The sequence below is a fragment of the Myotis yumanensis genome, unplaced genomic scaffold (genome assembly GCF_028538775.1).
Source record: "Myotis yumanensis isolate MYYU_CA2020_CCGP unplaced genomic scaffold, mMyoYum1.0.hap1 SCAF_13, whole genome shotgun sequence".
Taxonomy (NCBI): domain Eukaryota; kingdom Metazoa; phylum Chordata; class Mammalia; order Chiroptera; family Vespertilionidae; genus Myotis; species Myotis yumanensis.
The window spans coordinates 56,970,111-56,995,437 of NW_027223764.1; the positions used below are offsets into that span (position 1 = coordinate 56,970,111).

Genomic DNA, 25,327 nt, shown 5'->3' on the forward strand with positions numbered 1-25,327 from the left:
ATCAACGTTATCAATATTTTCCTTTAAAAGGTATGCAGAAAAGTAAAAATTTTAAATTCAGTGAGCTAAATATTCTATACATTTCAAATAAAGCTGTATGCATATTAAAAGCATGAAGTGAAAACAGAGCCTATGAAATAGAAACATTAAAAATATTACCTTCTGTGCTCCGCACATGCACTAAAATCAGAACGACAGGGAAGGCTGGCGCGGCCTGCGAGAGGACGCCCCGCGGCTCGGTGGCGCGTCCGTGTTGTGCAGGGACCTCGCGCCTTCACTGGCTCGGAGGGAACGGAGCCAAAGCACCGCGGTGGCACCCACTAGCGAAGTCGTGACCACTTCACTACGAAGCTGTTCACTTACCCTTCGCATAGGATTACTAGCAGGTGATAGTAATAAAATATTACTTAAAATAACAAGCCAAACCCTATAAAATAAAGAAAAATTTAATAATAATGAACACTTGAAATGAAATAATCGTTTTTTAATGTTATTTTTTGATACTGAGTGCATTTTGTGCTCATTTTTTCTAGATGCTATAAAAATTTACTCTACACTGCTGAAAAGATTCTCCTGAGCTGAATTCCAAGCTAACTCCAAATATTGCCCTTTAAGTTCTTCATCTTCAAAAGGCCCCAGTTCGTGTTCGGTACTTTAGGGGGTTTTCTTTCCTCCTTTTTTGTTGTTGGCAGGGACCGACTACTTCCTTAGGGGGGAGGAAGACGGCATCTTTTCATTAGTCATGAGCTCTGGGTTGATTTGAACCAGTCTCCAGCTCCTGCCCTCCTCTCCTGGGCAGGGGGAGGTCCCAGCAGGTCCCCTGGAACACTTCCCTGGCCGGCAGGCCGTTGTGTTTGAATTCCCCGGTTTGAAAAGTCTCTGAACCACAAAAAGGATTTAGGTTAAGACAGAGGCCCCTGGGCTCACTGCCCTGGGCTACGAGGAGTAGAAACCACTTTGCAACAAGTCCTCTACGGGATCCTCACATCTACTGTAGCGGATCCTTGAGTGTAAATAATTCATATTTAAAAATATAAATCACTGGTCGAAACCGGTTTGGCTCAGTGGATAGAGCGTCGGCCTGCGGACTGAAAGGTCCCAGGTTCGATTCTGGTCAAGGGCATGTACCTGGGTTGTGGGCACATCCCCAGTGGGAGATGTGCAGGAGGCAGCTGATCGATGTTTCTCTCTCATCGATGTTTCTAACTCTCTATCTCTCTCCCTTCCTCTCTGTAAAAAATCAATAAAATATATTTAAAAAAATAAAAATAAAAATCACCAAAACACCTGAAATTCAGCATTTTTTAAAAAAACACATTATTCTGCCCCTGGCTGGTCTGGCTCAGTTGGTTGAGCGTCATCCCATGCACTAGAACAGCAGTTCTCAACCTGTGGGTCGTGACCCCTTTAGGGGTCGAACGACCCTTTCACAGGGGTCGCCTAAGACCATCAGAAAACACGTATATAATTACATATTGTTTTTGTGATTAATCACTATGCTTTAATTATGTTCAATTTGTAACAATGAAATTGGGGGTCACCACAACATGAGGAACTGTATTAAAGGGTCGCGGCATTAGGAAGGTTGAGAACCACTGCACAAGAAGGTCTCTGGTTCGATTCCCAGTCAGGGCACATAGCCAGGTTGTGGGCTAGATCCCTGGTGGTGGTGTGTGTGTGTGTGTGAGGAGAGGGGAGGGGAGAAATGGTGGGGGGGGGGGGGAGGGGCGGGGGGGGGGGAGTGTAGGAGGCAACCGATCTCACATTGATATTTTTGCCTCTCTCTCTCCTTTCCTCTGTCTCTAAAAATCAATAAAACCATTCTTTACAAGTAAATAAATAGCTAAAAGCACATTCTTCTGGAATAAAGAATGTTAAAAACTGGCGTTCTCATTGGTCAAGTGCACCAGATGTGGACATTCTCCTGAAGGTCAGAGACACCTCTGGATCAGGTCACAGGTCTCCCTGCGGCTCATCCATCCGCTGAGCTGCTGGGAGGAAACAGCTGAGGAGGTGGCTGGGAAGGAGGGAGGTCTCGGTCTCATTGAATAATGTTCGCCCACAATGGATGCGCACTGGGAGCCTCGGGGTGACCTGATTTGGAAATGAGGCCTTTGCCGTGCAGTTGTTAAGGTGAGGTCTGGAGGGGGGTGGACCTGCATGCAGTGCCCGGTGTCATGTAAGAAGAGGGAAATGTGGACACACAGGAGAGACCCTGTGGAGGTGGAGACAGAGATGGGAGTGAGGTGGGTACAAGGGAAAGAATGCCCTGGTTTCCCACAACACGGGAGCCTGCGGAGACGCCCGGAAGGGAGCCCCCAAGCCTCAGCGGGAGCAGCCTGCCGACCACTTTCGCTCGGGCTCCTGGCCGCCACAACTCCGGAGAACAAACCTTGTTGTTCAAGCCCCCAGTGTGTGGCTATTTGGTATGGCGGCTGAGAAAAAGATGCACTTGTCAAGTGGGAAGCTAAGCTGCAGGGCCTCTGGCCCTTCACAGCAGGGTGCCACTTTCCCTGACCTTGGAATCCAGCCCACGGGAGCTGAAACCAGAGGACCTGGCTCATCTTCCTCCCCTCCTCCCCTGGAGGCCCCCATCTTCCTGAACCCTTCCCTGCCCAGCCCCTCCCTGCATGTGGGCAGGGCCATGCTGCTCCTGCTGGCCCACCATTCCCCGGCACCACCACCTGACGACTTCCAGGTGCCGCCTGTGCCTGCGGTGCAGTGGGAGGAACCGAGTGCAGGCGGCTGAGAGACGCAGGAGGACCTGGCTTTTCCTGGCTGTGCACTCTGCCTTGGAAGTCACCTCATCTTCCTGTGCCTCAGGGATGGTGACAAGAACGGCCTTGATAGGCCTTGGCAGGGATGGCGAGACACAGCAGTGCCTGGTACATAGCAGGTGCTCAGAACATGTGAGAACCAGCAGAGTAGGCATGATGGAGAATACCCGCATCATGGAGGGCCCGCCTTTTCCGTCCCACCTGGGGCCAGGCAGAACAGGCAGGAGTGGGGGGGCAGGTTGGAGTAGGGGGACCGGGCTAGAGTGGGGGGCACTGGGCTGGAGTGGGGGGGCCAGGCTGCCACATGCCCACAGTGGGCAGCACCTTCCTCTGAAAGGAAGAAGCCCCCAGTCAGCACCACTCCTCACCAGCCCAGGGTTAGAGGGGTGTCCGGCAGGGGCTCCAGTCTGTGGCACCGAGTGGCACCCCAAACATAACTGTTGAAGGAACCGTGTTGGAGAAGGGAAGAACTGTCTGCCAGGTGTGGACATGCCGTCAGCCCAGCCCTGGGAGAGCCGCACAGAGGCTTGTGCAGAGCCGGCTGCTCCTTCCTGTTCTTTCTGAATTGAGAGAAGCTGACCTCTGTTCTGAGAAGGATCCTCATGGGCATGCAAATGCCAGCCAATCCGCAGCGGCGCCCTGGGATCCCTGTGCAGCAGGACCTGTGGTGGCGGGTGGTGGTGGGCTCTGTTTTGCGCATCTGAGTGGCTTGGCAAAGAGGGTGCCCTTGGTTGGCTTGCCGCTGACGGGGGATATGTCAGGTGAGTTGAGGAAGGAGGAGATGTTGGTGAGCTGACTGTCCCGCGGAGCCCAAGCGCTCTGGAAGCTTCGAGGTGGGCACACCGGCACAGTGTCCTCACACTTTTTGACAAGAGATAAGCATCACATCCCACCCCAGGACACAGGCACACACTGAAGCAAGGGTTCTGAGATGCTACTGCTTCTGCAAGAGGCACCCACTGGCATTTTCTAGTCTGTGATTCTACCTCATTTTTAAAAACACGGGTGGAGGCCCACTGAGTTGCGCTCATGACCCCTAGTGGGTTGGAGTCCGTAGTCTGAACAATGCATCTTGGCATTCGGTGTTCGGATGCCCGTTGGGTGGCTCAGGGAGCGCGAGGGAGGCCGTGGAAGCAGAGCCCTGGGGGTTAGTGAGCCGCCTGGTCCTGAGGAACGGGAGGTGAGGAGCAGTGGTCCTCAGGAGTTATCAGACATGAGACTGGGGTCTGGCCAGGCCAGCTGAAGCCAGCTCACCCCTAAATCGTGTATGTCTGTGTGTGTGTGTGCGCATACCTGTGGTGATCTGACAGGGGGGGCGCCCAGAGCGTATGGACCCCCTCCCCAAGCAGGAAGCCATGTGCTGTTGGGGCTGTCCCTGGGAGACTTGGTGGCCCTCTCCGTTCCCATGGGGCTATTTCCAGGGTACCCAGCAGCCCATTCCCACGGAGCTGTAATCTCACTGCCACTACCAAGGCCAGCATCCACCATCCAGGGCAGCCTGCACCCTGTGGGAGTGACAGGGGAGGGAATCCACAGTCCTACCCAGCCCTGCCTTAGGTGGCAGGGTTCCCTCCACACAGCAGAAGGCTGAGGCCTGGTCTGAACTCCCTGGAGGGGCTGCTGCTTCCACAGCAAAACCCTGGGAGCAGGACGTCGCCCACCCGGGCATCTGCGCTCTGTCATGGCCAAGGCCAGCCTCTGTTCAGCAGGCTGCTGGCGTTAGGATGGGAGAGAAGTGGCCTGGATACTTGCTCACGAGAAGCGGAAGCGAGGCGGGTGTTCTGCAGTTTCTCCTTCCACCGCTAGGTGGCGGCACGCCCTCCTGCCCTCCTCCGCAGGCTGGAATCTCGCCCCCACTGCCAGAGGGGAAGAGGGCTCCACTCTTCCATTTGAAGGTGGGTGGTGGGCACGGCTGGCCCTCCCCAGCGGGCCTGGGGAGTGGCAATGAGGTCACAGCTCTGTGGGAATGGGCCCTCCGCCCAACACCTCATCCCTGGCCCCAGCTCCACCAGGGAAGGGAAGGCTGTGGGAACTGTGTCAAGCTCTTTCTAGCTGTTAGTTCCACCTACCCTCACCGCGCTTCAGGACCCGCTGCCCATCATGGCCCCGTGGAGGACGGCATCTGTCAAGATGGAGGAAACTGGGATTCAGTTCAAACAGCTTTGGAGCTGGCTTCAGTCAAGGCAGTATGTGGCCAACCACCCCTCACAGCAGCTCATCCCTCTGAGCCCAGGGGACAGCCAAACTGGCTCCACTCCCTGTGGCTGGACAGACTGACTCCATTCCCCAGCCTCCCCACAATAGGACAGGCGGCAGGACTGAACTGTGGGCAGTGGAATGTGGTGGTGGTGTGGAACTGGCACGGAAGAAGGGACAGCTGAACACTCGGAGGTATCAGGAAAGAAAACCTTTATTGAAAGCAGCACTCCTGGCTCAGGGGATTCAAAGATCTAAAGCCTGAACAACTTATACGATGAAATTTCTCCTTATATATATCCCTAAGTTTGTTTCCTATCTACGGAGCTTCTGTGGTGGGCTTTCACAGCCCCTCCTGAGTCAGTCAGAGGGGGAATTTAGATTGTATCTAAATGCCTGACTGGCACCAGTGACCTCCCTCTAGCTAAGCTGTTACATCCTTGGTTTATGGCCCTTGTAAATTGGGAGTATTTAGGTAAACAGGCCTTGCAAGACCAGATAACTAAGGAAGGGGCAGTGACTTGATGACAGGCTGACAAGAATGTGCATTCAGATACTGATTAACTAGGTACAGAGTCAGGCTGCTAGCCCCCTACATTCTTTCACAGTGGGAGAGCTGATGGAGGCAGTCAGAGCCCCTAAAACTCCCAGAGGTCCCCGATCCCTCTCCCCTCTGACAAAGCAGATGGGGAGGACTCAGAGGAAGACATGGAGGTCCTCGGAGCAGCCTGAGTCCTTGCATGACCTTGTGGAGCAGAGGCCTCTCCCTCCTCCTCCTCCTTTAGACTGATGTACACAAGAGGTGACATGAGCAAGAAAGAATCCTTATAGGTGTTATGCCCAGATTCCAAGATCCCCAAAAATTCCACACTGGGAGCCAGTTCGATGCAACAGCAGAAGGACCTTTTATTTTTGGGCTAGCTAGACCGACCCCCGTTCCCAGCCGGCCCGGCCCTGCTCCCGGCCGGCCCGGCGACAGGAAGAGAGAGTGCCCTCCCATGGGAAAATCCGGCTTAAATAGGGGGGTGACGCAAGGGGATTGTGGGCCCTGCCGATTGGCCAGGCGTGAGCCGGGTCTTGTTACACAGGATGTGGTCATATCTATGGCGCGCACTTCCCTTGATTGTCATTGGTTAGTTTAAAATCCCGGGCGCGGCCAGCAGAGGCCTGGGCTTCCGGGAAGAAGGCTACACGTGGCCCCAACATGGAGGATACAGGCAAGATGGGGGGGAGCGCATAGCCCTCACCCTTTCAATAGGGTTAAGCCCGTGAGCGTTTGCAGTTTGCTACAGCAGCGAGCATTAACTAGCTGATTAATGTGCCTGTTTCCTTATCTGTGACGTGGGGGTGTCAACACTCAGTCTGTGAGATACGTGTATGTAAGTGTATGTACGTAAACACCAAACCTGGGTGCTGGCCCATTGCAAATCAAAGACTCACTGAGTAACTGTGGTCCCTGGCGCTGTCAGCAGCTGCGGCACCAATGGTGACAATGGGAAGGACTGGGTAACCCCCCAGTTCACAGTGCTGAGTCCCCAGCCGTGTGGGTCTTGTCTTCTGTGGCACACAGGGATGCTGGGCGCCTTCAAAGGGCTGCAGGTCCTGTCTATGCAAACGCTTTGCCCCTGGATTTTTGCATGACTGCTGGAACATGCCACCAGGGCAGTATTTGTAGGACTGCTGAGCTGTGGGGATCACACACCGATATGAGAGGTCAGAGTTCCACTGCGGCCAGACGCCTCAGTTCAAACCCCGTATCTCCCACTTCCTAGCTGTGGGACCCAGGTGAGTCACTTACAGCGCTGTCCTCACTTTCCCAATCAGGGGTTGTAATCGGGCTCCCTTCCTCCCCACTGATTGATCCCTCTTGTGGGGTTGGTGAGTTAATACATGTAGAATTCTCAGAATAGTGCTTGTCACACAGTAGGTGCTCAATCTGTGCTGCTCTTATTACTGGAGCAAGTTTCCCCGCTCGGTCAAGCAGCTGGGACCTTTCCTGCCCCTGTGGTGCCTGGAAGGCCTGAGGCCATCCCAGCCGCTGGGAAGTGCCCACCACCCTTCAGAAGTCTCTGCTGCAGTAACCCAGTCCCTGCTGAGCAGGGAGCAAAAGTCCTCAGGGCCATGGCCATGGCGCCTGCTCTTTCCCAGGCCGCAGGCCTCCTGGGGAGAGGGAGGAAAGAAGGGCCAGTGGAAAGAGCAGGTGGGGGCCAGGGGGAGGGGAGACTTTGGGCAAGGACAATGGGTGTGTAAAATCCCTCTCTGGGCAGTCTAGCCAAGTTCAATGGCTTCAGGCCACATGAACAGCAAGAAAAATGTGGCCCAGGAATTTCTCCCCAACGATTCCCCTTGTCTTTCTCTGTGGGAATTTGGAGCTGCAGACACATTCCTTCCATGAATAACGGCCACAGCAGCCGGAGGCCCGTTGGCCCGCGCTGGGGAACGGCTAGGGCTCTGCCCCCTGTGCCTCCTCCCTGAGGAGTGGGCAAGACAGAGGAGGGGAGAAGGGCACTCGCTGGCAGACCTCAGGGCCTGCTCTGCTGGCCTGTCCCCTCCAGCACTGCAGGCCTCTCTCCAGAGGCCTGTGCAGACTGTGTGTGGAGCTGCTTCTCCCCGTCTGTCACCAGAAGTGGAAACCAGGCGTCTCAGAGATGGGAGCTCACTCTTTTCTGAGCCACGTACTTCCAAATGCTCTAAAATTCTTCCAGCCAGAGGGCTGCCAACCAGGTACAGCCCACAGGCCAAGTCTGCCTAACTACCTGCTTTGGCAAATAAAGTTTACTGAAATACAGCCCGACCCACTGTACTGTCTGAGGCTAATTTCACGGTACAGGGGCTGAGTTGGGTAGCTGACTGTACGGCTATCGGCCCCTTAGGAAAAAATAACTAGCTCCTGTTTTAGAATAGAATGTATTACATTCACTTATTTACTTAGACCTCATACTCCTATGTTACTCCACCAAATATTTGAAATGGCTTCTAGTGAGAACACTTAGAATGAAATAAAGATAATACAATGGTAATTAAAAAATTAAGGACCTGGCCCTAGTCTGTTTGGCTCAGTGGATAGAACGTCGGTCTGCAGACCAAAAGGTCCCGGGTTTGATTCCGCTCAAGGGCATGTACCTTGGTTGCAGTAGCCTCCCCGACCCTGGCTCTGGTTGGGTTCGTGCAGAAGGCAACAAATTAATGTGTCTCTCTCACATCAATTTTCCTCTCTGTCTTTCCCTCTCCCTTCCACTTTCTCTAAAAATCAATGGAAAAATATCCTCAGGGAGGATTAAAAAATAAAATAAAATAATTAAAAAATTAAGGACCTGAGACAAATGCAAATAAAAGTAGAAAAGCAAAATCAGGAAGCAAAGCTCAATATAAAGGCATACTTTAGGACCTTCACACTTGCCAAAGTCAAACTTTTTTTTTAAATATTTTTTTAATTGATTTTTTACAGAGAGAAAGGGAGAGGGATAGAGAGTTAGAAACATCGATGAGAGAGAAACATCGATTACCTGCCTCCTGCACACCTCCCACTGGGGATGTGCCCGCAACCAAGGTACATGCCCTTGACCGGAATCGAACCTGGGACCTTTCAGTCTGCAGGTTGATGCTCTATCCACTGAGCCAAACTGGTCAGGGGGCCAAAGTCAAACTTTAAATTTGCCTTGAGCTTCCTGGTAGCCAATTGAAAAAGGAAAATGTGCCTTAAGTCTCATTAAGAGAAAGAGAAAGTCCTTATGGGATTCATAGCCTTTTCCAGCACAAGCAGTGTGGGCTTATTTCAGACTCTACCTTTCCCAGTGTCATATACTTCATAAAAAAATCAAACAATGGGTGTGTAAAGTGAATAACAACTACAATGCTTGATGAGGGAGAGGGAGAGGGGTTGATGAAATCAGTTGTGTCACCTTGTGCAAATTACTTCACCTCTGTGTGCCTCAGTGTCTTCCTCTTTAGAGTGGAAATATATGACGCCGAATGCATAGTGTTGCTCTCAACTCTAATGGATGTCCAGCTCTGAGCCTGGCTCGCCATCAGGGCCGGGGGGTGTTAGCTATTAGTGAATGCATTACTCCTGCATTCCTGCACAGCAATCCGCCCCAAAGTGTTGGGATTGAAACCTTTCATTTGCTCACTGTTCTGCCGTGGGCGGGGCTCGCAGGGACAGCTGGGCTCTGCTCTCAGGTATCAGCTGGAGGATTCGCTGCTGGGGTGGCCTCAGTCACATGACTGAAGAAGCAGCTGCCAGACTGCACCTCCGTTCTCCGTTCTCCCTGTGGCCTCTCCACACTGCTAGGCTGGCTTCCGGGCACAGTGGTCTCAGGATGGTTCCGCTGCTCACAAGGCAGTGGCTTTCCTTGGAAGGCCTCCACAGGACGGCCGCGCTTCTTAGGATATGGCCCGGACTGGCCAGCACCCCTTCTTTCACCTTCATTGGCTACAGCCCGTCACAGGGCAGCCCAGACTCCAGGACTCAGAGCCACGTGGGGGTGAGAAGTGGGGAGCGTGGGTCACCGAGGCCGCCCACTAGCACAACTCCACCTGGTCTCCATCGCCTCTGACTCTCACCTGGCTCAGGCCTTTTGTTTCTTAGCTTTCTTCCCTGTGGTCTGGAGCCCCTTCCAGTCCCCACTTCACTTGGGGCTGGGCCAACCAGCCAGAATCACAGGCAGCAGCGTGTCCCTTCCCCTAAGAGCCCTGTGCTCGACCCTCCCCCAAACCACGTTCCTAAACAGAATACTGCCCGTTGGAGGACCGTTCCTGTGCCATCCTCCAAGGTGCGACTCTCATGTCTCCTTCTCCACTCTAATCTCAGTGACCTCTCCTCTGTCACGGGGTCACTGTCCCTGGAGCTCCCAGAGTGACCTCCAGGCCTCCCCAGAGTGCAGGCCCTGGGCTTTCTCAGGTGTTCAGTGTGCGGAGTCATGATGTGGGACATGGATGCATACACGATGAAAGAATGAATGAATGATCATCATATCCTCCAAAGCTACACACCTGTGACTAAGATGCCATGTCCCCATTTCCCCCCGTCCGCTGAGCTTCCGGGGCTGAGCTCACACCTTGAGATGATCCCATGAAGGGACCTTAGCTCTGTGTGAGGAGGAGCAGCCAGCTCCTGCAGGGAGGTAGCAAGGCCAGGTCCCGAGGCTCCTAAGCAAATCCCCACATGGCCTGGGACGTATCTGGAAGGGCAGGGACCCCAGCAGCAGCAGTGGCCTCCCTAGAAACAACCCTGCTAAACTGGGGGACTCCCAGAGACATAGGATAAAGCAGCAGGGGGAGAGCTCTGGGTGGCGGGGGTAGCCCCTGCCCTACACAGCCTTGTTCCTCCGAAGCTGGACTCAGCCCTTCTCCTGGGCCCACCCCACTCCAGGATGCCACCCCGGCTCCGGCTCCGCTTCCCTGGGGTCTGGAGGACACCAGCCCTCCAGCTCAGGAAGATGCCCCAGAGGCCCCGCCCTGGTCACTCTTCTGGAGGTGAATGGCTGAAGCTCAGCGAGAGCCTTGCAGCACCGACTGATCCTCACATTGTGGCTCAATTCAAGATGGGTGGGATCATGATCAATTCCGGGGGCAGAGCTATGTTCAGGAAGTTTGATTTTTAGGCAAATCCCATGTTCAGTAGGTGCTTTTCCAATTGCAGCTCATGACTCCACCTAACTGGGGAAATGCCACCCATCCATCCATCCAGCTACACATCCACCCACCACCCATACATCCATTCATCCACCATCCATCCACTACCCATTCATCCACCCACCATCCATCCACTACCCATTCATCCAAATATCCACCATCTTTCTATCCATCCATCCATCCACCATCCATCCATCATCTATCTATCGACCCATCCATCCACCTTCCATCCACCCACCATCCATCCACTATATGTTCATCCATCCACCATCCATCCATCCTTCTATCCATCCATCCATCCACCCACCATCCATCCATTCATTCATCCATCCACCATCTATCTATCCACCCATCCATCCACCTTCCATCCACCCATCCTTCCACCCACCATCCATCCACTATACATTCATCCATCCATCCACCATCCATCCATTCATTCATCCATCCATTCATTCATCTATCCACCCATCCATCCACCTTCCATTCACCCATCCATCCACCCACCATCCATCCACTATATGTTCATACATCCACCCACCATCCATCCACCATTCATTCACTATACGTTCATCCATCCATCCATCCATCCACCATCCATCCATCCATCCATTCATCCTTCCATCCATCCACCCATCCACCCATCCATCCACCCACCATCCACCCACCATCCATCCACCATCCACCATCCACCATCCACCATCCATCCATCCTTCTATCCATCCATCCATCCATCCATCCATCCATCCACCATCCATCTTGGCTCTGACATTTATCACTTAATTCATCTTCAGCAACTCCCTTTATCCCCATGAGCTTTAGTTTCTTCCTCTATAAATCAAATCCAATGGCATCTACCTCATGGGCTTGTCCTGTGGTAACTGAGATAAACAGCATTGGTGAATTGCCTGGTGGGAAGCATGTAGCAAATGCTATTTTCCTTCCCTTTCGGGAAATAGACACACAACTGGAAAGCATGAAAAGACAATGTACACGGAGGAAGTAAACTGTGAAACCAAAAGCAATAATAACAGAAGCTCTTGCCTTGCTTTCTAACTCCTAAACTGCCCTGGGAGTTGGTATTTAAAGCCACTTTGAAAAGTTAAGTATCCCAAAATGCATTTGGGCAGTTCAGTGAGGGTGCTGACCCTCTGCAATAGGCTCGTTTGAAATGATCCCACTTTTCTACTTCCTTTTAGGAAGATAAACAAGAGCCCACAGTGGCCGCTGTGATGTTTTCTTTTAAATCTTCCTTTCCAAATGTAGGACTTGGCCGTCGGACAATCACTGGGGGCTGGCTCCCCACACATGCTCTCCCTGAATGCAAACTCCAGCTTGGAATTCGTGGGGCCTCACTGAGCCGGCTGTGACTCAGTCATCTTGCCTGGCGCTGAAACTGTTTAAACTGACTTGGCAGCGATCAGAAGTCAGGTCTCTCTGTTTTGTCTGTTACTCCCCCTCTGTAAGCCCCGCCCACATGTCCTGAAGTGAAAACATCTTTCTTTCCGGATCCAGGGCAGAGCCACCCTCTGCCTCCCCCAAAGAAGCCTCAGCCTGGTGTTTCTGGAGAATTAAAAGAAAGGGAGGCAGACATCTGCCTGGCTGCTGTTAATCTCTCCTTTGAATAAGACTTAACTCCTGGGAAAACCTCTCTCCTGCTCCTAGTCATTCTTCCCTCCCTCCCTCCCCACAGGCCATTTAACTCTTCTGCTCCAGGCCTTGGCAGCCTGGCCTCAGGCCGGCCCTGACACCCTTTCCCCCCAGCCCACCTGGTTTTCCCAAGATGGGTTGCGGGTGGGTGGAAGGGGGAAAAAGCCATCAGAGGTTGACTACAGTCCTGCTCCAGGGGCAGGAAGAGATCCCAGGAACTGGAGGAGTAGGAAGGAACCTGGTATTAAGAACCCTTCTTAGTGCCAGACACTGGAAACAATTTCTCTCATCTGATTGTTTGATTACTAATGTACCTTCCTTTTAAGAAATTGGAGCACTGTAAGAACAGTAAAGTCCCTCGTCACTCGTTCCATCCATCCCTGCCACTCGCCCTCTCCCCAGACTCTGAGGCCCAGAAGGTACCACCTTGGTTTCCTGGTTTCCTCCCGAGTGTTTTCCGAGGCCTCGTAGACCCGCACAGCACAGACAGGAAAGAAAGGTGTCCGCGCTCTGCTCCGACCCATCCTCTGACCTCCAGAGTGACTGGCTGCGCTCACCTGCACCCTCCAACCACATAGTAGAGGAAAAAGAAAGGGTTTCCCAGGCAACCCCACCCTGGCTATGTGAGTTCGGGGCGTCACTTCCCCTCTGAGGCTGTTGCTTCACCTGAAAAGTGAGGGATGTCATTTAGCACAAATTAAAGGTCTGATGGTATCAAGTTATTTAACAGCGTTGTGCTTGGTCTCCCCGTCTACAGGACGGAGAGAATGGTGGGACTGCTTCGCAGCACCCTCCTAGGCTGACATGAGCTGGGATAGACAGCTGACCCTTGAACTGCATGGATCCACTTACAGCTGGAGTTCTCTTAAGAAATACATGCAGTATAGTGATTGCATGTTCTCTTCCTTATGATTTCTTAGCAACATTTTCTTTTCTCTAGGTTCCTTTTATGTGAGAATACAGTATAGAATACATATGCAAATGCAAACATGTGTTCATCACAGTTTATGCTATCAGTGAGGCTTCCGTCAACAGTAGGCCTTTGGGAGTTAAGTTTTTGGGGAGTCAAATGTTATAGGTGGATTTTGGACTGGGGGTGGGTATCCCTCAGCCCCACCTTGTTCAGGTCATACATATGTTTAAATATTTATATATGTAAAACTTAGAGCACGACTGGCATTTGCTGGGTGCTTTGTAAGGTGTGACCTCTCATGATCAAGGGCTGGTGAGGATTTGGTGCTTTTGTCCGGAAGGTGTGCTTTGAGTGCCATCACTCTGGAAGGTCACATGTGAGCTACTTATTGAAACTGACAACACCAGTCCCCTCGGACCAACACCTCCATTTATCCGTGTGAACTCCCCAGAAACGCTTGCCCACGTGCCCGGGGAAACCTGGGCAAGGTGTTCCTAAGTGAAGGGAAGATCAAGTCCACCGGCATTTTCAGAAAATTCCATACTGTCTCCAAGGAGGGCGCTGGAGCTGAGGTCTGAGGTCTGTGGGCTCACAGCACTGGGTAAAGCACACCTCCACGAACTGTCCCTCAGGTGTCCCCTCCACGCCGGGCACTGCTCTAGGCGCCAGGGCTGCTTCGCCCCCGCGTCTTCGCTGGCTCCCGGGGACCTGGGGGGTGTGTGGAGGGGAGACCGCGCGCTCCCACAGCGCCCCCTGGCCTTCCCTCGGGAGCGCGCAGCTCGGCGCCCCGGAGAGTAACGGGTCGCGGGGCGGGCGCTGGGCGCGGAGAGGCCGGCGGCTGGCGGCGGGACCTGCGCGCTCTCCTGCCGATTAGCCGAGTCCGCCCGGAGCGGGATGCCCGCGGCTCGGGGCCTGGACGGAGCGTGAGGGCCAGGGAGGCCGGGCTGGCGGTTCCGCGCAGCCCCGCTCGCGCCTGGGCACCGTCCGCGCCGCCCTGGCCGCCCGCCGGGGCCATGGGGCTGTGCTGCTGCAGGGCCTGGAGCGGACACCTGCGGGCGCCCAAAGGTAACTCTCGGCGCACGTGCGCCGCGGCTGGGGCGGAGAGCGGGCGCCGCCTCCTCTGGCTGCGGCCGGGGCTCCGAGCCCCGCCTCGGGGGCTTGTCTGCCGTTTCCCGGGGCCTCCCGACACCTGCCTGGGCTTGGCCAGGGCTCAGGTGCGGCGGCAAGTCCCGAGTCTCCGAACTCGGCGTGTGCGTCCAGGAGCTCCCCTCGCTCCGCGCGCCGTCTGGGGCTGCGGGCGGGAGGACGGGAGGGAGAGGGCCGTCGTGGCGCGGGTCGGCCAAGTTCACCACTGGGGCGGCGTGGCACCGCCCGCCCGGCCGGACCTCTGCACGGGGAGCCCGGCCAGCGCCTGCGCCGCCCCTGCGGCTTAAGCCGGGAGCAGCCCATTCATTCTCCTTGCCCGCCTCTGGGCTCCTGACTCAGTTTTCCAAAAGCCACGGCCGAACCTGCAGGGGAGCGGCTAGCGGAGCGCGGGGCTGGGGAGGCTCCTCGCGGAGAGCTCGCCGAGGACCCTGTGGCTGGCGCCGCCTGAGGTCCTGCAGCCTCGCGCAGGGGCCCCTGAGTCACCGTGGACTGACTGACTGGCATGATGCCTGTGATTTTCGGAAACTTAGTGGGGACATCCCTGTTCAGCAGCGCTTTCCAAACTCTCCTGACCCGGAACCTCACCTGCCTGCTTATTAAACACTAGAGGTCTGGTGCACAAACTTCCTGCAGGGTAGGGTCCCTACCCTGGCCTCCCCTCCTCCTTCCCTGGCTCCCTCAGTGCCCTGCCCCCTGGTGGTCAGTGTACCTCATAGCAAGATCAAACTCCCAAACGGACAATTTGCATATTAGCCTTTTATATACTGGTATATAGATAGATTCAGCTCTCTGGGCGCCCCAGGACCTGGGGCGGGCCCCAAAGCTGAGTGTTTCAGGACTTTCCCATGCGACTGCTGGGACCGGTGAATTGGAAGCCTTGCAGGTAAACTGTCGGGTCAGTGTGGGCTTTACCAGATGGGCGCCAGGTTCCTGCTCCCTGAAAAGCATAGTTTGAATCTAGATAAAGAAAAGGCATGTGAGAGTGTCCAGCAGCTTGAAGGACTCTCGTCCATGTGGTAGCAATGATGCCGTAGTGGGCAGGCTTGCTTCACAAAGGGCTTGGGGTAGCTCATCGCGTGTGTAATGAATAAATAGAAGCTAAGCAGAACCCAGAACACAACATATGAGCAAAGAGAAGTCAATCCTGCCTTCAGAAAGGTATTGTCTGTGGTTTTGAGCCACTTTGCAGCCAAAACCAAATAGGAAATGTGAATAGTCACATGGTTCTCATTGCTCCAGAGCAACAATTATCTTAACATTTGATTTTAAAAAGAAAAGAAATTGTGTGGGACTTCTTGTTTGGAGGGTCTGAGGGCAGGCCTGCCTGGCTGTCCCTGTGGGGCTGAGCACAGGGCCTCGCTGTGCGCAGTCTGCGGGCTTGCGGGCTGCGGGCAGAGGGCTGCGGGCGGGCAGGGACCAGAGCGGAGTCGCAACAGGATTTCCCTGGAGACTGGCTGGGCTGGAGCATCCCTGGTCTGTCCTGACTCTTCCTCAGTAAACAAACAAGGCAGGGGGTGGAGCTGAGTCCCAGCAGCCAGGCTTGCCTTAGGTAGGTACTTACTCTGCTCACAGCCCCAGAGGGGAGCCAGGGGCAACCCCTGCTAGGTCTGTCTTCTGGGGGTGTGCCCAGGCCTGGTGCAGGAGTGTTCCCCAGCTTGTACCCACCTTCCCACCCGCCTCAAGGCACTGCTGGCCCCAGCAGCCTGGGGGCAGGGACCAGTCTGAAGGGCCCACAAGGTTCCAGGCCCCTGTAAATTAGCGAGACTGACAACAGGGGGCCAGGAGCGCCACGGTGAGAGGGCACCTGCCCAGTCCCAGGCGCAGCCACTGCCAGGCAGGAAAGAAGGCAGCCATTTGGTTTTTTAACATAAAATCTCTAAATGTTTAGATGTTGCCTCATTTAACCAATTTGAACTCGCGGCCGATCTGGCTAGGTAAGTGGACCGTTTGGACCATTGTTCAAAATGAGTTCTGCCATAAACAAGGGAAGGGACTCCTTGGTCAAATAAGCCTGGAAATCATGAGTTATCAAAGTTGGGAAGGTTTTCCACTGCATGACTTCCCAGAGCTTTAACTCACGTCTGTGATTGTGCATTTCCAAGTCAGGTGGGTTGTAGGTACGATCTCCAAACCTTTGTCCCCCGGGAACTGGCTTTTCATAGAGCAGCGTGGGGCTCCTGCATCCGGACACCTGTGAGAAATGCTGCTTTAGACGCTGACCGATGCAGTTGCCATAGCAGTGATGCAGTCCGCCTGTTCCCCAGGGGGTGGTGCATGTCTGTGTGTGTCATGCGTTTGGCTTTCTGACTTTCCAGACTAGAAATGTGTATGTATTTTACTTAAGAAAAGGTCAAAAGAGAGTGCATTAGTCGTTGATAGGATTTACATTTTCCCAAGACAACAACAGCTGTTGTATTGACTTTATCCTTGGATATTTCAGAACCAGAACTTTTACAGCAGAATATTTGACCATGTTGCCCCTGTGTAAAAATGTACTCGTTGAAGTAGAAAAACTCAAATAATAACTCATAAATTCCATGAAGACAGCAGCAAAAATACATCACATGCCAGTCACATAGTGGATCTAGCCAACATGCTCTTATTTTATTTTTATTTATTTTTTAAATATATATTTTTATTGATTTCAGAGAGGAAGGGAGAGGGAGAGAGAGAGAAACATCAGTGATGGGAGAGAATCATCCATTGGCTGCCTCCTGTTTGCTCCCTACTGGGGATCAAGCTCGAAACCCTGGCATGTGCCCTTCAGTCCGCAGGCCGATGCTCTATCCACTGAGCCAAACCAGCTGGGCGCTCTTATGTTACTTATTTTACTTTTTAAATCCTCACTCGAGGATATGTTTTTATTGATTTTAGAGAGAGAGGGAGGGAGGGAGGGAGGGAGTGAGCGAGCCACATCTATGTGAGAGAGAAACATCCATAGATTGCCTCCCACGTACGCCCTGACTGGGATGGAACCCATGACCCAGGTATGTGCCCTGACTGGGAATCAAACCTGCCCCCTTTTTGGTGTGCAGGATGATGCTCCAATCGGCTGAGCCACCCAGCCAGGGGTAGTCATTATCCTTTTAAAATCCAAAGCGTGGCCCAGCTGGTGTGGCTCAGTGCTTGAGCGTAGACCCATGAACCAGGTCTCTTGGTTCAATTCCCAGTCAGGGCACATGCCCAGGTTGTGGACCCCATCCCCAGTAGGGGGTGTGCAGGAGGCAGCCAATCAGTGTGATTTTCTCTCATTGTTGATGTTGCTATCTCTCTTCCCTCTCCCTCCCTCTCTGAAATCAATAAAAATATATATTAAAAAAATAAAACCCAAAGCCTAGCTGTCCCTAGGAGACTCTGGCTCTCCCAGTAGCGGCAGAGCTGCAACTGGGCAGCTTGTACCTGGGAGGGCCACAGGCACTTTTCAGGGTGTGAGATGCTGTGATATTAATCACACCGTCACATGCAAGACATGGTTGCAAAGGGGCAGGCCTGGGTCCGGGCTTCTGAAGAAGGTCGGTGAGCAGGACCTGCTGTTCGAAGTGTGACACCCTCTTCAGAGGGCAGGCGTGCTCGCTCTGAACTCCGAGGACAGTGCCTGAGTCCAGTGTTTCTGGGCGCTGGTTCTAGATGCTCCTGCTGCATGGAGCTCTGTGGTGGGTCTGTTCGGTGGCAAATTTCATTTTCTTCAGGTTTTTACTGTGGCCCAAGGCTGAGACTCAGAGGAAGTCGTTCAGAGTGTAGCACTGAGGCAGCTTTTGTTCAAGGCAGGGAGGGTGCCTGGCAGACTGGTGGGCCCCTAAGACCTTTGGGGAGCACTGCCCTCTGCTGCCACTTCATCCCCAAATTCACCCATAACACCTCCTGCTGGTTTCAGCATTGAGAGCCTTCTCTGTCTTCTGGGATCTTGTTCCCTGTCATGTCCTCTCTTCCCAACAGCCGCATCCTTCCTTCCACTGGCTCCGCATTAGCCCACAAGCCTGCCTGAGTCATTCATCAGAACCTTTTTTAAGAAGCCAGTCTCTTTCCCTGTGTGCGCACAGGCCTGCACATCCCCACGGCTCTCCATCCCCAGGTCCCCAGGAAGCTGCCTCCCCTGCCTTCCCCTTGTCCTCTCCTGCACTTATCCCTGTCCCCATGCTGGACCTGGTGACCAGTCCTGGCTCGCTGAACACCTGAGAGCCCCCACCTTCTCCTACCTCTCCTTGGCTTGCCCCTCTCCACCCCGCCCCCTTTAATACACTGCATTCAGCTGTGAATTCTCTTTGTTTCACCTTCTGAGCTCTGTCTCTAAGTGTCCCCCAGGTCCCTGATGACTGTGGTTACCTCTAAGCACATAGCCCCCCAAATCCTCTGCAATGCCCATCTCCGGCTTGTCCATCACCTCCGGCTTGTCCATCATGTCTGTCTTTCCCATCACATGCAAGCTATGGCCAAAGCTAATCAGACCAACTCTGAACTCTTGATTTTGTCCTTTCGCTCCAATTTGCCATCACAACTCCTGCCATTTCTATTTCCAGAATGCATCTGAGTCCCGCTGCTTGTCTGTCTCCCATGCCAAGCAGCTTTGCCCAGCCATCAGCATGCTGCCCCACAGTGCCAATGGCCTCCTGGTGGGTCTTCAACTTGGACCCTGCTCCAGCCCATTCTCCAGCAGCAGCCAGTGACTGTTCAGGTTGCCTACAGGATCTCATTGCTTCTTGCTCACAAATGCTCAGACTGGACCGCATTCACAGCGGACTCAGCCTCGGCTGCAGGACTGTCCCCGTGGGCCAGAGTGCTAAGGCCTCCCCTCTGTAGCTCAGGGTTTGCAAGTGTCCTGAGCAGCGAGCAGTCCTGTGGGTATTTCAACAAAGGAACCAGCCTCTGGCAGAGGATTTGGTCCCAAGCCCTAACCAGGAGCCCAGAGGCTCCCTGTTACCTCTCTGAGCCTCTGTGTCCCCACCTGTAAGCCAGACAGGCATGCCGACCTCAGGAGCTGTCAGAAGGCCCAGCTGTGGTCCTGGCTCTGCCCCTTTCCAGCTGTTTTCAAGTTCATCCATGTCATAGCATGTATTGCTGCTTCATTTCCTTTATGGCTGAATATAGTCAGTATGAGCACACCACGTTTTGTCTATCCATTCATCAGTTGAGGCGTGGATTGCATTTGCTAGTGTTTTGTTGAGGATTTCTGTGTGCTCATAGGATGTTTCCTGCAGTGCCTTTGCTTTGTTATCAGAGGAACCTTGACTGCCCAGGAGTTGGGAGCTGTTCACTCCTCTTCTGCTTTTTGGAGGATGTTGTGAACAATTGATATTCACTCTTCAAATGCTTGGTAGAACTCACCAGCGAAACTGTCTGCTAATAGTTCTTCTTAAATGCTTGGTAGAATTCCTCAGTGAAACATTTTTGGGCATGTTGAAATTATTCAGTCACTTGTTAAAGATTTATTTTGATTTTTCTATTTCTTGAGTTGGTTTTGGTAATTTATGTCTTTCTAGGAATCTGTCTACTTCATTTAAATCATCTACTTTGTTGGCATACAGTTTTTTAAAATATTTTATTCCCCTAGATCCTTGGCTAGTGTGGCTCAGTTGGTTGGGCATCACCCATGCATTGAAGGGTTGCAATTCCCAGTCAGGGCACAGGGCTCAATCCCTGGTGGGGGTGTGCAGGAGGCAGCTGATCCATGTTTCACTCTCGAATCAATGTTTCTCTCTCTTTCCCTCTCCCTTCTTCTGTCACTAAAATCAATAAAAATATTTAAAATATATATTATTCCATTACAATCCTTTTTATTTTTGTAAGGTTGGCAGTAATGTCTGCTCTTGCATTCCTGACTTTAGTAAGTCTTCTTTTTTGTCTTGGTCAGTCTAGCTACAGTTAGTGAAATGTGATCATTTTAAAGAATGAAGTTCTGTTTTTACTGACTTTTCTCTATTCTTTTTTAGTGTTCATATTATTTATTTTCACTTTAATCTTAACTATTTCCTTCCATGTGTTTATTGTGGTTTGGTCTGTTCTTTTTTTTAGTTTTTTAAAATGTAATGTTAGATTATTGACTTATTTTTCTTTTATAATATAGTCATTTATAGCTATAAGTTTCTCTCTAAGCACAGTGCATCCCATAAGTTTTGATACATTGTGTTTTCATTTCATTCACCTCAAAGTGTTTTTTAAATTTCTCTTGTGATTTCTTCTTTGCTTATTTAGGACTGAGTTGCTTAGTTTTCACATATTTATGAATTCTCCAAATTTTTATTTTCTTTTTTATTTCTAATTCCATTCCTCCGTAGTTGATGAATATACTTTCATATTTTGTTTTAGTCAATCCTTGTAAGTGTTAAATGCTTGCTCTATGATCTAGCATATGGTCTATCCTGGAAAATGTTCCATGTGCACTTGAGAAGACTGTGTATTCTGCCGTTATTGGGTGGAGTGTCCTACAGATGTATGTAAGGCCTAATTGATTTCTTGTGTTGTTCAAGTCTTCCATTTCCTTATTAATTTTCTGCCTAGTTGTACTATCTATTATTTAAAGTGGAATACTAAAGTCTCCAGTTATTATTGGAGAATCTGAATTCAATTCCTTCTATTTTTACTTCATGAATTATGGAACACTATAATTATCTACTAGGGGCCCGGTGCACGAAATTCGTGCACTGGGTGTGGTGGGGGGGAGTGTCCCTCAGCCCAGCCTGCCCCCTCTCACATACTGGGAGCCCTCAGGCGTTGACACCCATCACCCTCCAATTGCAGGATTGGCCCCTTGCCCAGGCCTGATGCCTCTGCCAGAGGTGTCAGGCCTGGGCAGGGGACCCTCATTTCACCCCCATCACTGGTTCTGCCTCCGGCCCAGGCCTGATGCCTCTGGCCCAGGCATCAGGCCTGGGCAGGGGACCCCCAGACCCCTACGATTGCTGGCTCCGCCCCTGGCCCAGGCCTGATGCCTCTGGCCCAGGATTCAGGCCTGGGCAGGGGACCCCCAGCTCCCACCATTCCCGGCTCCGCCCCTGCTACTCACGATGTCTAGCACCACCCCTGCCAAGACCTAAGGCCTCTGGTGGAGGCATTAGTCCTGGGCAGGAGACCCCCAGCTCCCCGTGATCTCCCGCTCTGCCCCTGCCTAGACCTAATGCCTCTGGCCAAGGCGTTAGGCCTGGGCAGGGGACCCCCAGCTGCTCACGATTGCTGACTCCGCCCCTGCCTAGACCTAATGCCTCTGGCCAAGGCGTTAGGCCGGTGCAGGGGACCCCCAGCTGCCCAGGATCGCTGACTCTGCCCCTGCTCCCCACGATGGCTGGTTCCACCCCTGCCCAGGCCTAACGCCTCTGACCGAGGCATTAGGCCTGGGTCAGGGACCCCCAGCTCCAGGCGATTGCAGGCTCTGCCCCTGCCCAGGCCTAATGCCTCTGGCCGAGGCATTAGGCCTGGGCAAGGGATCCCTAGCTCCCCGGACTGCCGGCTCCATCCCTGCCCAGCTCCCATTGCTGCCTCCACCCCTGCTTCCTGCTATCACTGGCCGGGGCGGCAAAGGCACCTGGTTCTCTGATCACAGCTGGGGGGCAGCTCTTAGCTCTCCCCTGGGTTTCCGATCACCGTCAGTGGCAGGGGGCTTCTTCCGTCCTTTCCCTTTCACCTCCCAGCATTGTGCCTACATATGCAAATTAACCGCCATCTTTGTTGGCGGTTAACCGCCATCTTGGCTGGCAGTTAATTTGCATATCGCCCTGATTAGCCAATGGGAAGGGTAGCGGTCGTACGCTAATTACCATGTTTCTCTTTTATTAGATAGGATAATAATAAAAGGGTAATATGCTAATTAGACTGGACATCCTCCTGGATGTCCTTCCTTCCAGACAAAGCCTCAGTGGGCAGGGGCTGAAGCAGAGGTGGCAGAGGCCCCTGGCTGAGGAGGTGGCGGACGGGGGCTGGGGACAAGGCCCTTGCATGAATTTCGTGTATCAGGCCTCTAGTATGTTTATAATTGTTACAAGTGGCCCGGTGCACAAATTCGTGCATGGGTGGGTTCCCTCAGCCTGGCCGGCAATTGTGGCCATGGTGGGAAGGAACCGTGGGAGGTTGGCCAGCCGGCTGGCCCCCATCAGGGCCAATCAGGGGCGGGGCTGGCCAGTGGGGGGAAGGGACTGCGGGAGGTTGACCCCAGCAGCAAGCTAACTAACAGCCAATTCCATGAGGAATTGGGCTCCCTCCTCCCTCCTGTCTGGGTCCAGGGTGCAGGTGAACCAGATTCGGGGCTGTCAGGGCCGCAGCAGCAAGGTCTGGGTCAATGCGCAGCATAGCTACTGGCTGGTCATCCGGTCGTTCCGGTCGTTTGGTCGTAACAGTCACTTAGGCTTTTATATACTATAGTATATAGTTATCTTCCTGCTAGATCAAACCTGTTATCATTACAAGATGATCCTCTTTGTCTCCAACAACATTTCTGTCTTAAAGTCTAATTTGTTTGATATTTGCATAGCTACTCTAGCTCTTTTTTGGGTATTGTTTGCATGGTATACCTTTTTCTTTCATTTCACTTTGAACCTATTTGAGTTTTTAAATCTAAATTTGTCTCTTATAGAAAGGATTTCATTTGTTTTTTCAAATATATTATGTCAATTCTGGCCTTTATATTGGAGTGTTCAGTGCATTTACACTTCATGTAATTACTATAAGGTAGTGTTATGTCAGACACTTTGCTATTTGTTTTATCTAAGTCTCTGTCTTTTCTCCTATTCCTCCCTTACTGCCTTCTTTTTGTGTTAAATAGATACTTTCTATTATAACATTTTAATTTCCTTACTGTTTCTTAATCGTATTTTCTTCCTTAGTTATTTTTTTAGTGGTCATTCTTGGGATTACAGTTAACTTCTTAATCAAATTAACAGTCTAATCAAATTAATACATTAACTTCAACAATATGCCTTTATCTCCACAATAGCTCTGTCCCCTTACCCTCCTTGTGTCATTATTGATATGCTAATTATTTCTTTATGCATTATAAGTCCATCACACAATTTTATAAGTTTTGCCTTATGCAGTGTCTTTTAAGTCAGATAGAAGAGTTAAAAAATACATTTATGCTGTCTTTTATATTTAACTAGAGGACCAGTGCACGAAATTTGTGCACAGGAGTTGGGGGGTCCCTCAGCCCGGCCTGCACCCTCTCACAACCTGGGAGTGCTGGCTCTAATTGTTCACCTACCTGCCTGCCTGATCACACCTAACCACTCTGCCTGCCTGCCTGATCGCCCCTAACCACTCTGCCTGCCTGCCTGATCGCCCCTAACCACTCTGCCTGCCTACCTGCCTGATCGCCCCTAACCACTCTGCCTGCCTGCCTGCCTGATCGCCCCTAACCACTCTGCCTGCCTGCCTGATTGTCCCTAACCACTCACCTGCCTGACTGATCGCCCCTAACTGCTCGCCTGCCTGCCTGATAGCCCCTAATCACCTCTGCCTCAGCCCCCACCACCATGGCTTCATCTGGAGGGACATCCGGAATAATGTCCAGAAGGCCATTAGGCTGTCTGGTCTAATTAGCATATTACACTTTTATTATTATAGATTATATGGCTACCTGTATTGTGGATTTGAGTGACTATCTAATGTCCTTTCATTTCACCTGAAGGACTTCCTTTAGAATTTTTTTTAAAAATTTTTATTTATTGATTTTTTTTTTTGAGAGAAAGAAAGATTGATTTGTTGTTCCACTTAGTTATGCACTTAGTGATAGATTCCTGTATGTGCCCTGACCTGGGATCGAACCCACAACCTAGTGTATTGGGATGACGCTCTAACCAACTGAGCTACCTGGCCAGGACTCGCTTTAGAATTTTTCGTAGTATAGGTATGCTAGGATAGAGAACTGAGTGCTCTTTTTGTTTATCTGGGAATGTCTACATTACTCCTTTGTTTTTGAAGGATGGTTTTTCAGGATATATAGAATTTTTGGTTGATAGTTTTTTTACCCCAGCATTTTGAAAATGTTATCCCACTGCCTTTTAACTTCCATTGTTTCTGATGAGAGTCAACTATTAATTTTATTGAGAATGTCTTGTATGTGATGAATCCTTTTTTCTTTTACAGTGTTTTGTCTTTGGACAATTTAAAATAGTATGTCTAGGTGTGCATTTCTTTGAGTTCATTATACTTGGAGTTCGTTGAGATTCTTAAATGTATAATGTTTTCAATAAATTTGAGAACTTTTCAGCAATTATTTCTTCAGATAGTCTTTCCATTCCTTTTTCTCTCTTCTTCTTCTTCCAAGACTTCCATAATGTGTTGGTACACTAGGTGGTGTCTCACTGGGCTCTGAGGCTCTGTTCATTTTACTTCATGCTTTTTTCTTTTTATCCTTCTTTTGCTCTTTTTGTTCCTCAGTTGACCTATCTTAAGTTTTCTGATTCTTTCTTATGCCAGTTCAAATCTGCTATTGAGTCTTTATGGTGAATTTTTCATTTCAGTTATTGTACTTTTAAATTCTAGAATTTTTGTTTCTTATAATTTCTATCCCTTTCTTTCATATTCTTTATTTGTTGAGATATTGTCACATTTACCTTGCATTTCTTAGACATGGTTTTCTTTAGTTCTTTGAACATCTTTATAATACCTGATTTGAAATCTTTGTCCAGTAAGTCTAACATCTGGATCAGCAGTTTCTATTGACTGCTTTTTTTCTTGTATATGAACCATACTTTCTTGTTTCTTTGTGTGTCTTATAATCTTTTGTCAAAAAGTGGACATTGTAGATAATACAACATGGCAACTCTGAAAATTGTCTTCCCTTTTCTCCCCAGGTGTTGTTGTAGCTGTTTAGTGACTTTCATGAACTAAATCTATAAAACCTGTAGTATGCATCCACTGAAGTCTCTCCTTAATTGGTTTAGCAGTCAGCTAATGATCTGTCAGAGATATAATTAATGCCTTGAATCAATGTATTCTACTCTTTGCTGAGTGTGTGTGTGTGTGTGTGTGTGTGTGTGTGTGTGTGTTGGGAGAATCTTTAGTGCTTAGGTAGTCTATGACTCTGCCT

At 51.3% G+C, this 25,327-nt stretch overlaps 1 protein-coding gene across 6 annotated transcripts in view; it reads left to right on the top strand.

Annotated features, from left to right (window-relative positions):
• The window catches only part of ARHGAP22 (Rho GTPase activating protein 22), a 159,083-nt gene that overhangs the window by 81,563 nt on the left and 52,193 nt on the right, over positions 1-25,327 (top strand). Inside the window, exon 4 of one of the 6 annotated variants that reach the window (XM_070433190.1) lies at positions 534-947. The exons of the other annotated variants lie outside the window; for them this stretch is intronic. Within the exon in view, the coding sequence (XP_070289291.1) occupies positions 534-577 (44 nt within the window). The 3' untranslated portion in view covers positions 578-947. Of the gene's footprint in view, positions 1-533; positions 948-25,327 lie in introns of those variants that run through there. 6 annotated transcript variants of the gene reach the window in all.